The sequence below is a fragment of the Pelophylax lessonae genome (genome assembly GCF_965119305.1).
Source record: "Pelophylax lessonae genome assembly, chromosome: 10".
NCBI classification, from domain to species: domain Eukaryota; kingdom Metazoa; phylum Chordata; class Amphibia; order Anura; family Ranidae; genus Pelophylax; species Pelophylax lessonae.
Genome location: NC_138777.1, coordinates 64,931,516 through 64,945,939, shown reverse-complemented (window position 1 = coordinate 64,945,939; position 14,424 = coordinate 64,931,516). Strand labels below are relative to the sequence as shown.

General features: G+C 41.4%; 1 protein-coding gene across 1 annotated transcript in view; it reads left to right on the top strand.

The window, feature by feature from the left end:
* The first annotated feature begins 13,453 nt into the window (after positions 1–13,453).
* Positions 13,454–14,424, top strand: part of ANO3 (anoctamin 3) — a 542,814-nt gene continuing 541,843 nt past the window's right edge. Inside the window, exon 1 of the mRNA XM_082269831.1 lies at positions 13,454–13,627. Within this exon, the coding sequence (XP_082125957.1) occupies positions 13,582–13,627 (46 nt within the window). The 5' untranslated portion in view covers positions 13,454–13,581. The remainder of the gene's footprint in view (positions 13,628–14,424) is intronic.

Genomic DNA, 14,424 nt, shown 5'->3' with positions numbered 1-14,424 from the left:
TTTGGCCATGACTGTATATAAAATAAAAAAATAGTTACTAAAAATGAAATAGGATATTTAGACCAATACAAATAAATATATAAAAATATATATATACACAGTGCAACAAAGTGACCAACGTGATGCAAGGTGACAATGGTGACTTAGTGATGGTATAACACCATCAAATAAATAACTGTGAAATAAACAGTGCAAAATAAAATAGTGAGCAAAAAGTCTTTTGGTTAATAAACAATATGACTGTGCCCACAACAAAGTCTCTGATATAAGTAAAATAGTGATATCTTCCAATCTTACAATCTTGTAACTGCAAACCAACACCACGTGATACAAAATGCTAGGGGAATAGGTTAACCCCTTACCAAATTCACCTTAGATAATAGAGTGTAGTGATCAGAATTCTCACTCTCGGTGATAACGTTGTCATCCGGTGGTAGGTAGGATTCTTACCAGATAGTGTTGGAGGGCAGGCATGGGACCAGAGAATGGGTGTATAACGTCCTTGATAGGGACGGTACACAGAGTCGGCTCCAACTTGAAAGTAAATGATGCCCTTCCTTCCACAACAGATTATGGGGTTCACATGTACAACCAGTGGTGCCTATGAAATATGTAACTCCCCCAAAGAAGAAAGACCGCCAATAGTGCATTAACCTTGACACACAATTTTATTAAGAACAAGACATGCACTTACATATTGACAGATGATGCACGTAACGATTGGTTCCTGCTGTAGAATGCGGCCGCCTGCAGTGCGGACCACGTGATGTAACGGCGTGGCAGCTCCCCCCGGCATGTTTCTCCCTACGAAGCGTCAGCTGGGACCGGAGCATGCTCTGGTCCCAGCTGACGCCTCTGGTAGTCTGATTCTTCCGAGCAACAATCAAGATTCGCTCCCCACCTATTCGCCCTTTCCTTCAAAAAGGAGATTTACCATTCGTTTAGAGTGGGTTCTCTTTAGGAGAACTCCTGCATCAGGTACTGCCTGCCTTTTATGCTATATTCAGGGATGTCAAGAGAGCGGGGTTGAACCATTGTCTTGATGGCATGACGCAGAGCCAGGAAAGGAAAATTACATTAAATATTGGTAACGTTGTACAGTATGTGTAAATAAAGTTTATGTACTTTTGTAAAAAATATTTTTATGCTTTTTTGGTAAGGCATCTAAGGCTCGGTTCACACTACGTCGCTCCGACTTAGGGGGCGACCTGTGAAGTCGCGTGCAGCGCGACTTCGGCGCGACTTGCACGGACTTCATAAAATGAATGTCTATGCAAGTCGCTCCAGGTCGCCCCTAAGTAGTACAGGACCCTTTTTCTAAGTCGGAGCGACTTGTGTCGCTCCTATTAGAACGGCTCCTGTACCAGTCAATGGACCGCGACAGTGCGTGATTTGTCAGGCTGACCAAGTCGCCTGACAAGTCAGACTAGTGTGAATGGACACTTAGGGTACTGTAATACAAAGTCCTATTTTATGCAATAGACAATGGTAACAAGGACAGTAGTCAAGGGAACAATGTATTTGTAATTACATCCACATTCTTATGCAGTGATAACTAGTAACCAAAATAGCGTGAATCTAGTATCCTGATAACAGTATGTGTTAGTATGTGAAGGTAGCTTTTCCTTATAGTGTGAATAACTACTCTTTTTTTTTTATCATTAGAAAAATACAGTTATCTTACATACAGTACGCTTATTTACATATTACACCTAGTAGAAGGTTGTGTGCCTACAGCCTCCATTGATGGAAATCTGACTCAGGACCTCCAGGTTGGACCATCAGTGTCAGAACCTCACCAATTAACCATTTGCAATATTATAAACATTAGGTTAATGGGGTACACAAAACTCTTGTATCCTTTGTCTGTCTGTTAAGTGTCACTTTGGAAAGCCACAGTAGTTCAGGTTCCTCCAGAAATCTTGAACCTGTGTCATAAAATTCTGCTAATGTGACAGTATCTCTTTGTGGCAGGGAGCGAAGGGTGGGAGTCTTCCTTTCAGTTGAAAGTGGAAGACCTCTTAAATTTTCATTGTGTTGCAGGACATGTATTAGTGCAGCCTGTATTCTACTGACATTGCAGAATATGCTAATTTGACATATTCCATTTACAGTACTAAAGCATCAGGCAATTACCCCTTGTACTGCTTAGTTTGTCATATTGGAAAGACATATATCAAGGACCAAAATAATAATGAACAGCATTTTTACTAAAATGAAGATCATCAGAGGTTTTCCCTATATAATATGTATTTTAAGCATATTCATGACTGCAAATCAATCAACATTAAAATATTTAATAATTGACCTAGAACGTGACCTAGAACGTGACCTGATATGATAATTCATGCCATATAGTACAGAGTAATTAAGTAACATCACATCCTAATGTGCAGTTATTGATTGAAAAACAAGACTATTACAAAATGAATTCTCTTCTTATCTCTACTTAGCTCACAGCAACTAATTAAATTATCTTACATTGTCTGAATTAAAGTACAATCAGTGGATACCTTTGTTGAAAACTGCTTGCAAGAAAAGAGTAGACAACTAGATTTATATGCTAAACTTGACTATTATGGATGGGCAGAATTGATTCAATCAAGATGACTATATTGCCAAAAATCATACAATTTTAGAACTCTACATAGCAATGTTCCAACCTCTAACCTAAATAATTTTCAATCTTGCATACTAAAATTGATTTGGGGCTCTAGGGGATAAGGGATCGCCTGTAAGACCCTGTATGCCCCAAATAATTTGGGGGTTCCAAACCTTCTGAAATACTTCAGGGCAATCCAAATAACACAGACTGGACAAACTTTGAAGCTCAGGTGGATGCCTCTGATCCCATAGATCTCTTAATGTGGTTGCCTCCTAAAAACCGTAGATAAATCTTATACCCCATGTTACTGCACTTTTGGATACCACATGCAAACTATGGGTTCTTAAATCCATGCACACCCATGCAGCCCATTATTCAACAACTCAGCATTTTCAAAAAGACTGCAACCTCAAAGGTTTCAACGGTAGATTGACAAAGCCTATACCATATTGGTCACTACCTTTATCATAGAGGTATAAAGTGGTATATAGTGTTCCTAAGCTTAATATTGAGGGTATATATCCCTAAAGTGAAATGCAAAAACTCACAAGAGGAAAAGGAGGGGGAATTTGGACCATTCTGGGTATTTCAAAGTCCCAATTTTCCCCTCTTTTCCCCCTTGTGGGTTTTTGCATTTATCGTAGAGGTATTCTAAGCCCTGCCCATTTCCTCCGGCAACTTAGGATGCCTCCCTCTGAATTCTTCTGCTTACATCAAAGTTTACAGTTTTTGAACACTGGCAAAAAGGAAAAGGATGACTTCACTACAAAGGCATGTTTTTAAAAACAGTTGCATGTGGGAACAAGAGGGTAGCAGAATGGTAGCATCTCAGCATTTTATCAGCTACTGTATTATCTGATTCATCCCCCCAAGGTTCCTCATAGACTTGTTTGGAAAGAAGACTTAGGTTCAGGGATCAATGAGGAGGACTGGAATTTATGGACTTCTAGACTACACAAAGAGGGGCTTAATATAACACAAGTAGAGGCTAACAATAAAGTCCTCTTTTGTTGGTATATGGTACCCACAAGACTGGCAAAAGCTTTTTCTCTGGACTTCTCCTAACTGTTTTAAAGGGAAGTCCACATTTGATGGACTTGCCCAAAAATCATATGCTACTGGGCAAGAATACATGCTCTGATATACTCTGTACCTAGGGTTAATATTCCCAAGAATGTAATCCTAAATGAACTAATTTCCAAAACACTTTCAAACATTCATCTTTTACAACTTTTTAGCCTCAAAAAGATCTTTCTAAGGCTTGGAAGTCATTTGTGGTCAATATTGGCACAAAGAAAAATAAAGTTTCTTGGATCATAACAAAAAAATGGTAAACATCCTTCAAGACCTCAGGATAAACCTTGAGCCTAATGGGCTCAGGGTCTATAGTGCAACCATTACCAGTTCCGGAAACATTTTCTACTCAAATTACTCTTTTCTTATAAATGCATGTTAGTTTTGGACTCAAGAACAGCCTTCTAGAATCCTGATATCTGTTTCTCCTCTCACTCTGATTGCATACATTCAGATTGCATTTTTAATACATTGTTGAGTTCCGTTGAGAAAAGACCGCAAATACTTCTGTGTGTATGACTCTTTATTGGATTTTCAATAAAAACCATTAAAACGTAAATCTTGACTAAACCTTGTGCTTGGCCCTGCCCCTACGGGTCACTTTAATGGTCCTTCTAATAGGATTGGCACCTGATAAGTGCAAATAAGTTAAATACTGATTGGTTTACTACAGGACAAAGTAGTGGTATGGTGATCAGCAGGAGAAGTCTTTAAGAGCTGTGCTGGATGCAAGCTCAAGTACCATCTTTCCAAGTAACATTTCTGTTTTAATTTGTAGATTTCATAACATACTGTAAGGACTTTAACTATGATGCTTAACTTTGATTTAGCCTGTAATTACTTGGATTTGTCATTTTCAAACTGTAGTATAATGGAAAGGTAGTGGAGTATTAACAGATCTTATTCTGTGCATGAATTCTTGATGGTGATTAGGACATATCATCTGCCTAGATACAGTAATCTGTTCCAAAAGTTATCCATGTTTCTCACGACCAGGGTAGGTCAGATGTAACCAGTCCACCAACTCACATCTGGCCCTCACCCCGACTCCTTTCATTAAAAATAACACACAAAATATCAAGTCATAACATGTCTGAATAACAATGTCTGAATAAGAAATCAGATAACGATGCAAGTCCTTGAAAGCACCATATAACAGTAATCACATGCCATGTCTGCAGCACTTGTAGACAGGTGCAGTCTATTTTCTCCACTGTAGGTGGCACTCAACCACAGCAGCATTGCAGTTGGAGGGGAAGTCAAGAGGAACATGGTTTCCTGGGTCACTGGGGAAGCTATCTGATTGGATACTGCTTCCCCATGTGTCTCTTGCAGCCATGTTAGATCAGGCAGAGCTTATTTAAGGCCCTGGCTCCCAGTATTGGTGCACATTCCGCATGTGGGTAGGGTAGGGACAGATCACCCATCTGATAGGGACAGTAAAAGCAGTAGGGAGAGGTTTCTGAGTAGGGAAAGAGCAGGGACACACTATACTTCCTGGAAGCCTTCCCCAGTTTGGGCGCAGACTGGCCAGGACACACTCTATCTCTCAAGATAGACACTGTCAGAGGATCTGAGCTTTGCTGCTACTCTGTTCTCTGCAACATCCTGTGAGTGCACCCAGTCAGGTTATCTCCCCACCGATGAGTTGTATTTGCTTGGACTTTATTACAATACAGTTCTGTTCTCTGCGTGTTCTCTGATGCATCTGGTCTCAAAATGTTTACCACACACACACACACACACACACACACACACACACTAGTTACCTATGTTAGGCCACCAGCCACAATAGATCGATTTGAGGGCAATATTAGTTGGCTTTAGGCATGCACAGGTCCATAACTACGGGATCACTATGATTTTACCACATGAAACACAAGACACTACACCAAAGATGGGTCTCAAACCATTTTCCAAAACAACCAAAACTAAATCACCCTTAATAACTGCCAACCATTTCCTACAACTTCTATTAAAACTGTCCATTTTTGGTAAATTAGTGTAGGTGGGATGAAGGCTGACTTGAGAACTACAGATCTCCATGGAACTTGCATTACTCCACCCCACGGTCCCCCCTTAGGCGTACCCCCCTATGAGTTAATTTCTTCTTTCCAATCTGCTAGCACTGGTTTACACCTTTCAAAGCATTTAACTTCACTCCGTCATGTATAACCTGTGCTTATTTTGCTTCCTTTTTAGTGCTGGGCCTATTTACTCAGATAATTGGGAAGTATATGTGTTCAGCTAATTGAGCTCCTGAACCCAGGGAGCTCTATTAGGCAAAATGGGCCAAGATCATTACAGTAAAACCTTAGATTGTGAGCATAATTCATTTTGGAAACATGCTTGTAATCCAAAGCACTTGTATATCAAAGCAAATTTCCCCATAAGAAGTAATGGAAACTCAAATGATTTGTTCCACAACCATTTATTCATATAAAAATGTAGGTAGGTAGGAATACCTCTGTGGTTAAAAAAAAAAAAAAATGTCAATATAGAATGCATAAAGCAGAATCCAGCAAGAGCTAAAGAGTATAAAAGAGAAGAGAGGCGCCTCTAAGTGTAGCAATATGGTTACATTTAACCTACTTCAGCCCCGGAATGTTTTACCCCCTTCCTGACCAGGCAATATTTTGCAATGTGGCACTGCGTTGCTTTAATTGACAATTGCATGATCATGCGACGTTTTACCCAAATAAAATTGATGTCCTTTTTTTTCCCACAAGTAGAGCTTTCTTTTGGTGGTACAGTAAACCCCCCTCCATTGCGGGGGTTACGTTCCGGACCCAGCCGCGAAAAGTGAAAATCCGCGAAATAGAAAAACCCTATTAAAATGCATTGTAGGCATGTTTTTTTTACTGTCACTGTACGTGTAAAAGCATTTTAAGGTCTATAAACACACTTTTAAAACAATAGAAACTCATTTAAACACATAAAAGATACTGAGAGACATAGCAAGAGCTATGGAAAACACAAAAATATTTCATTTTTAATGATTTATATCATTAAAACTGAACCGCAATGGAGCGGGGGTTTACTGTATTTGGTTACCTCTGCGATTTTTATTTTTTGCGCTATAAACAAAAAAAACCCCGTCAATTTTGAAAAAAAAAAACAATATTTTTTACTTTCTGCTATGAAACATATCCAATAAAAATGTACAAAATCATCAGTTTAGGCCAATTTGTATTCTGCTACATATTTTTGGTAAAAAAATCCCAAAAAGCGTATATTGATTGGTTTGCACAAAAGTTATGGGAGAGATTTACAGACTTTTTATTTATTTATTTTTTTATTGTTTTCGTTAGTAATGGCAACGATCAGCGATTTTTAGCAGAACTGAGACATTGCACTTATCAGGTACCAGTCCTATTAGACATATTCCTTAATTTTTAACATGCATTCAAATTTTTGGAACAGAAATTCAAGGTATAAAATAAAAATGAACAGATTTCAACTAACAGGCAGCAAGATATGCATGCAAAGTTCAAAGAGATGCCTTGAAGGTATCAAGAAGAAAAATGTGCTTAGCGCTGACTGCTGAACACCTGGAGCCAGAGGCCAATAGGAGGGCTTTGTGGCTGCTATTGTGGAAGTAAAAGAAGCTCCAGCACTCTACAGACATGTCATAATAGGTGTTGCCTGTTACTAACGATTCCTTATTTTATATCAGGCTTCCTGCAGGTGGGAGACAGTGAGAAGCCTGCAGTGGGTGTGTTTGGAAATGTCATTCCTGAATCACAATTAGGGGTTCCTGGATCAGCAGATTACAACCTCTAGTGCCTGGCTTGAACTAATGTACTACAGCTATGTCTCTATAAAAACCTTAAAGTGATACTTAAGCCCCGTACACACGTACTGATCGTCGGCCATCTTTTGTCCGAGGGCTGTCTTGTCTTTCCTATTCTTTTTTTCTTTTCTGAGCATGCCCAGTCTTGCTAATCTGCTGTCTGTCGGCCGAAATCTGTACTGACTGGCGAACAATCGGCCGTTCTGGTGTTGGCCAACAAAAATTTTAATGCTTGCACGACAGATTCTGTTCGGCCAAAAATGCGCTGTCGGCTGTCGGAAGCATCATACTAACAAGACTACAATCGGCCGATCGGTCGTCAGCCGAATCTTTACGGCCAACAATCGGTACGTGTGTACGGGGCTTAAAGCCCTGGTTTGGTTTTGCACAGAGAAGCCCAGATCCTTCTCTTCTCGGGTCCCCACTGGTGTTCCTGGCTCCTTCCTTCTGCCAGGTGCCCCCATAGCAAGCAGCTTGCTCTGGCGGCAACCAAGCAGGCTCTGTGTGTCCCTTCACACATGGAGCCGTGGTTTGACCCCACCCCTTCTGTCCCCTGATTGGCTCACTAGCTGTGATTGACAGCAGTGGGAGCCAATTGCTCCCATGGCTGCCAAAAGTAAATCAGGAGTGTGAGTCCCTGGAGAGGCAAGGCTCTCGTGGACATCACTGGATTGGAGGGGGCTCAGGTAAGTATAAGGGGGGTCTGGGGGGCTCCTGCAATGTATTTTTAACCACTTGCCGACCGCTCACTGGAGCTCTACTGTGGCAAAGTGGTTAGTTCCCGTCCAGCGACGTAGACCTACGCCGCTGGACTCCTCCCCTTGTGGGCAGCGCACTCGCGCCGCCGGAGGCTTGCTCCCGCTGTATTCAGTCACAGCGGGAGTCGGGCCAGGGGAGGAGTGGCAGTGATCACCGCCGCTCTTCCCCGATCGTCGGGGAATCGAGTTTGGAGATCCGCCCGCTTGTGTAAACAAAGCGGGCGGATCTCCTAAGTGACAGGCAGGGTCAGATTGCAGGGTTCAGCATAGCTGAACCTGCGATCTGTCCCTGTGTCACTCAGTCACCTCCCCCCACACACATTAGTAAGCACCAGGCATACATTAACCCCTCCCTCTCCAATAAAATTAACCCCTTCCCTGCCAGTGTAATTTTTACAGTAACAGTGCATATTTATAGCACTGATTACTGTAGTAATGTCACTGGTACCCCCAAAAGTGTCAAAAATGTCAGTCAAGGGTCCGATCTGTCCGCCACAATGTCACAGTCCCGCAAAAAAAATCACAGATCGCCGCCATTACTCGTTAAAAAAAACCCACCAAAAATGACAAAAATCTTTCCCTTAGTTAGTAAACGCAATAACTTTTGCGCAAACCAATCAAAATACGCTTATTGTGATTTTTTTTTACCAAACATAGGTAGCAGAGAACAAATTGGCCAAAAATTTAAAAAAATTTTGATTTTTACATTTTTTGGGGGGAATTTCATATAAAAAAATTTGAAAAATATTGTTATTTTTTCAAAATTGACGCTCTTTTTTTGTTTATAGCGCAAAAAGTAAAAATCGCACAGGTGATCAAATACCACCAAAAGAAAGCTCTGTTTTTGGGAAGAAAAGGACGTCAATTTCATTTGGGTAGGGCATCGCACGACCGCGCAATTGTCAGTTAAAGTCGCACAGTGCTGAATCGCAAAAAGTGGCCTGGACGTAAGACAGCAAAATCCTCCGGTGGTAAAGTGGTTAAAGTGTATGTAAACCCAATCACTAAAATCCCATGCAAGCTTCAACTTGTTAATGTAATTTTAAAATTATTTTTTGATATTCTCAAATCTGCAGGCATCATTGTAATAATACCTGGAAATTCTGCCAGGAAGGTCCTTGATCAGGACCTTCCTGTTATATGGTGACAACGTTCTGTCCTTGTCTCCAAATCGTGCGCTTGTGTTGTTACTCTATTACACAGGTTTCTGGCGGAGACTACAAGTGGTTGTTGCAACACATGTTATGTGGGTATGGTCAATGCTGCTTTTTACCTTGTGGGCCAATGTAAACCCAACCTAACCCATTTAACCTCTCTATGTATGTATGAGTTGTAAGTTCCAGTGCCATGCAATTAATGGACTTTGATGTGAATGTTTGGTGATTTGTCATGTATTTTACTTTCTGTGTATGAGGGGCACACCAAACCTGAAGTGCCACAGACCCCTCAAGATCCTCCTTTGTCACTCAACCAAAGCTAAAAAAAGAGGTTTTGCCTGTTGTTATTATTATGATGATTATTATTATTATTATTTCTGGTCATGGCATTATTAAAGTGGTTTTAAACCCAAAAGCAAATGTTTATTATATTGCATCTACCAATCCTTAGATGTGGTGGCTGCATTGGGAGTTTTTAGGCTTTCTTTCTTCTATTTTCATCTGGTGATCTGACTAGTGAGTTTATTGATTTTGAAAAGAACAAGCTCTCCAACCTAATGTATCAGTTATAGAAGCTAGGCAAACCATTTACCACTTGTAGGGGTTCATTTAATGATCAGCCTGGTATTTATTAATGAAAAACCTTTATCCCAAAAGGAAAAAGGAAATAAAAACTGTTTCTGTAACTGATTACAAAGTATTAGCTGGAATTTGAAAATGCAAGAAAAGGTTGATGGCGCTGCCAGTGTATACCTGCTAATCCGTGTATTTTATAATGATGCTAAATAGATGTTGAATATAAAATTAATAAAGTGTCATGTGCTTCATAACTTGTGAAAAATCTATGGTAAGTGCAAAAAATGATAGGTGATCCAGCTCTGTGAAAAGTGCACAATGGTGCTGGTACCAACTACAAATATAAATAGATGAATAAAATTCCTAAGTGAGTAAAACCATAAAAATGAGTGAAGTCAAACCTATAAAGATTCACAAAACTCTGGTGGATCAACCTAAAATCATATATTAATACATATGTGAACTGTGAAATTCTTAAAAGGTGCAAACTCTGCAATAAGAAGCATCAAATGTTGACATAAAACTGTAAAAAACGCAGGTATATAAATTGTAAAACCACTCAAAGATATAACATCAGAATTCCAGGTACTGGTTAGTCCGTAATGGCTATAGTCCTAAAGGAAAGGTGAGTCCCACTATGGTAAACCACTCCCTAAATTAGGGGTACAAAAGTGACTGGTGCAGGTGCTCTAGCAGAAGTTATGGTGGTGCTCGAGTGCCGGTGACCATTCAGTGCTCCCCGCACCCCTTGGACCGCACTCACCAGATTGGATCACCCCTGCAGGGGTATCAGGCCTTGGATATATAATCCTGGGGGTCCCCTTGTCTGGTTACTGTGTCACGAGTGTGGTCCAATATCCTGCCCGAGTCCTCCGTGTCGGGGTCCTTGAAATTAGGGTCCACGGGTGTATATGCGGGGGAAGAAGGCTCACATAGAGTAGTACCGTTTTTAAGGCTTTATTAAATCAAAAAAATGGGTACTTACAAACGTAAAGAATGAATCGGCAGGTAAAAACAATGATGGTGGCGCACTTCCGGGACGCCGTGCGCGCCACGGTCCGGATATGCGTTCCACTTGGGCGGATGTGGCGCGATGACGCTCTACGTATGTTTCGTCGATTGACGTCTTCAGGAGTCCTCCCTCCTTTTTCATTTCAATTAGCTGGAATTTGGCTTCAATTTGTTAAAATCCGCTAGTACATTTAACACCCCCCCCCCCACGCAGATTGGCAGTGCCCCCTGTGCCCCTTCATCCAGAGCAGAGGCACAAGGTGTGTTACCAGATTTCCAGGTGAAAACATAAGTAAAAGAAGTCTAGAAAAGTAAAACTAATGCAACCACCACATCTAATGATTGGTAAGTTGTAATATAGTACATTTATGGTATTGGATTTATTACCGTTTAAATCATTTTTCACAGGATTCATACAGAGCTGATAGTTTGTGCAGCACTTATAAAGGGATAATAACAATAATAATAATAAAGGGATTGTAAAGCCAGAAGGTTTTTTTTCAATCTTAATGCATTCTATGCATTAAGATAAAAAACCTACTGTGAGCAGCATCCCCCATCAGCCCCTCCCCCCCTAATACTTACCTGAGCCCATCTTTATCCAGTGATGTTGCGGGAGTGTCTAAGCTGCCTGGGACTTCCCCCCTCATTGGCTGAGACAGCAGCGTGGCGCGATTGGCTCCTGCTGCTGTCAAAAAAAAAAATTCAGCCCATCAGGAGAGAGAGGGGCGGGGCCGGGCCATGGCTCTGTGTCTGAATAAACACACAAAGCTGTGACTCGGCTCGGGTGCCCCCATAGAAACCAGGTGGGGTCACTCAACAGGAGGGAGGAGCCAAGAGAGCCGAAGAGGGACCTGAGAAGAGGAGGATCTGGGCTGCTCTGTGCAAAACCAACTGCACAGAGCAGTTAAGTATCACATGTTCGTTATTTGTTTTTTTTAACCACTTGCCGACCGCTCACTGGAGCTCTACTGTGGCAAAGTGGTTAGTTCCCGTCCAGCGACGTAGACCTACGTCGCTGGACTCCTCCCCTTGTGGGTGGCGCACGCGCGCCGCCGGAGGCTCACTCCCTCTGTATTCATTCACAGCAGGAGTCGGGCCAGGGGAGGAGCGGCTCGCTCGCCGCTGCTCTTCCCCGATCGTCGGGGAATCGAGTGTGGAGATCCGCCCGCTTGTGTAAACAAAGCGGGCGGATTTCCTAAGTGACAGACAGTGACAGATTGCAGGGTTCAGCATAGCTGAACATGCGATCTGTCCCTGTGTCACTCAGTCACCTCCCCCCACACACGTTAGTAAGCACCAGGCATACATTAACCCCTCCCTCTCCAATAAAATTAACCCCTTCCCTGCCAGTGTAATTTTTACAGTAACAGTGCATATTTATAGCACTGATTACTGTAGTAATGTCACTGGTACCCCCAAAAGTGTAAAAAATGTCAGTCAAGGGTCCGATCTGTCCACCGCAAAAAAAATCGCAGATTGCCGCCATTATTCGTTAAAAAAAAACACCAAAATTACATAAATCTTTCCCTTAGTTAGTAAACGCAATAACTTTTGCACAAACCAATCAAAATATGCTTATTGTGATTTTTTTTTTTTACCAAACATAGGTAGCAGAAAACAAATTGGCCAAAAATTAAAAAAAAATTCAATTTTTACATTTTTTTGGGGGGGGAATTTCATATAAAAATATGTGAAAAATATTGTTATTTTTTCAAAATGTATGCTCTTTTTTTTTGTTTATAGCGCAAAAAGTAAAAATCGCACAGGTGATCAAATACCACCAAAAGAAAGCTCTGTTTGTGGGGAAAAAAAGGACATACATTTCGTTTGGGTACGGCATCGCACGACCGCGCAATTGTCAGTTAGATTCGCACAGTGCAGAAACGCAAAAAGTGGCCTGGACGTAAGACAACAAAATCCTCCGGTGGTAAAGTGGTTAAAACAAGATTTTACAATCACTTAAGGGAGAGACAGGAGGGTCAGAGGCCTTTTCTCATGAGAGTTAATTTTGTAAAGAATAGTTTAGTTCAGTCAAGATGCATCTTCCAAAAAAATTATTTTGCGCATACTTTTGCTCAGCTTGCATTCCATTTTGCTACAAAAAAGTTTTGAAAGTCAAAAGGTTGTGGTTGCTTTTCTCTGAAGCACCAGCAAAATCACAACTTTGCTTTGGAAGCCTTACGTAGCTGTTTAGAAAGCGCATAGGCGTTCTATATGTTGGGAATATTACCCAAGGCGGTCTTTTAATGTATGTTAGCAATGTCTGTTTCCAGACACGCACAGCAGAGGCTGCCTCATAGTGTTGTGTTCTGCTTTAATGTTGTGGTGTGACATCCTGCAGCATGCTGTGGGGAAAGCATTAAACCAGCATTGCTGTGAATTATCCTTCAAGCAACCACTAAGGGGAGTCTGAGGCTGGACCTCCCTTCATGGTTACTATGACAACCGGAGGGAGCACAGTCTTTCCAGGCTAAAGGCAGGTGTCGTATTCCACGCAGCTCTCGGGATTCTAGAAGTAGCTGCTCATTCCTTTTTTTTTAATTCTCCATGCTTTATCTGCCTTATTTCCATTCCTGAGCCCTGTGCAACCCCCCTAAAGAGAAGATGGTTCACCACTCTGGCTCTATACAGTGCTTTAAACAGCATAAAGGTCAGTGGGTTTTTATCTTTTGCTGTAGTGTGGGCTCTGCATGTCCTTGTGCAGCATGTGCTAGGCTGTTAATTGCAGGGGATGCTAGTGTGATGCAGATGTGTCGTCTACCATCCGGCAGCCAGCACTGTCCTATGGAGTGTATAGGAATGTACTGATGAGCATCCGCAGTAGGCTTAGCAGTGAAACTTGTGCGATGGAATGTTCCTGCCATTGAAACTTGCTGCATTGAAAGTTCTGCAGCACAGTACTTCCTCTGGACGTTGCAATGCTACTTACACACATTATGTAGACACTTGTGTGTTCAGTGAGGTCACCCTACAGTACGAAAAGGTTAAAAAAAAAAATAGGAGCAAACTTGATGGACCATTTGATCTTTGTCGCCTTTCTCATTCTTTTTAACACAGAGTAATCCTTGAAATAATTCACTGTTTTTCAAGGAATCCAGCTTATAATTACTATAACTGCAGTAAATGGTACATTAGTGTGATAATTAGTCAGTAGGAAGAATGCTCCTTACATTTGTGGTCAATACGAAGAACCTCCCTCCCCTTACAGATAGCTAAAATGATCACTGGTATCAGTGTTTACTTATCCAAGAGGCAGAAATTGCTTATAGCTCAAGGAACTCCTAGCAAGCTCTGGGAAAAACACTAAGGTCCTACAAAACCCTAATGAAGAAAGGTTGGTCTATGGGTACCGTACCTAGACTAGATCCAATCCCATAGTTGCCAACAGTCCTTGGTTTCTGAAGATAACAAAAGCTTTTGCAGAATTGTCCCTTAAAATGTATCACC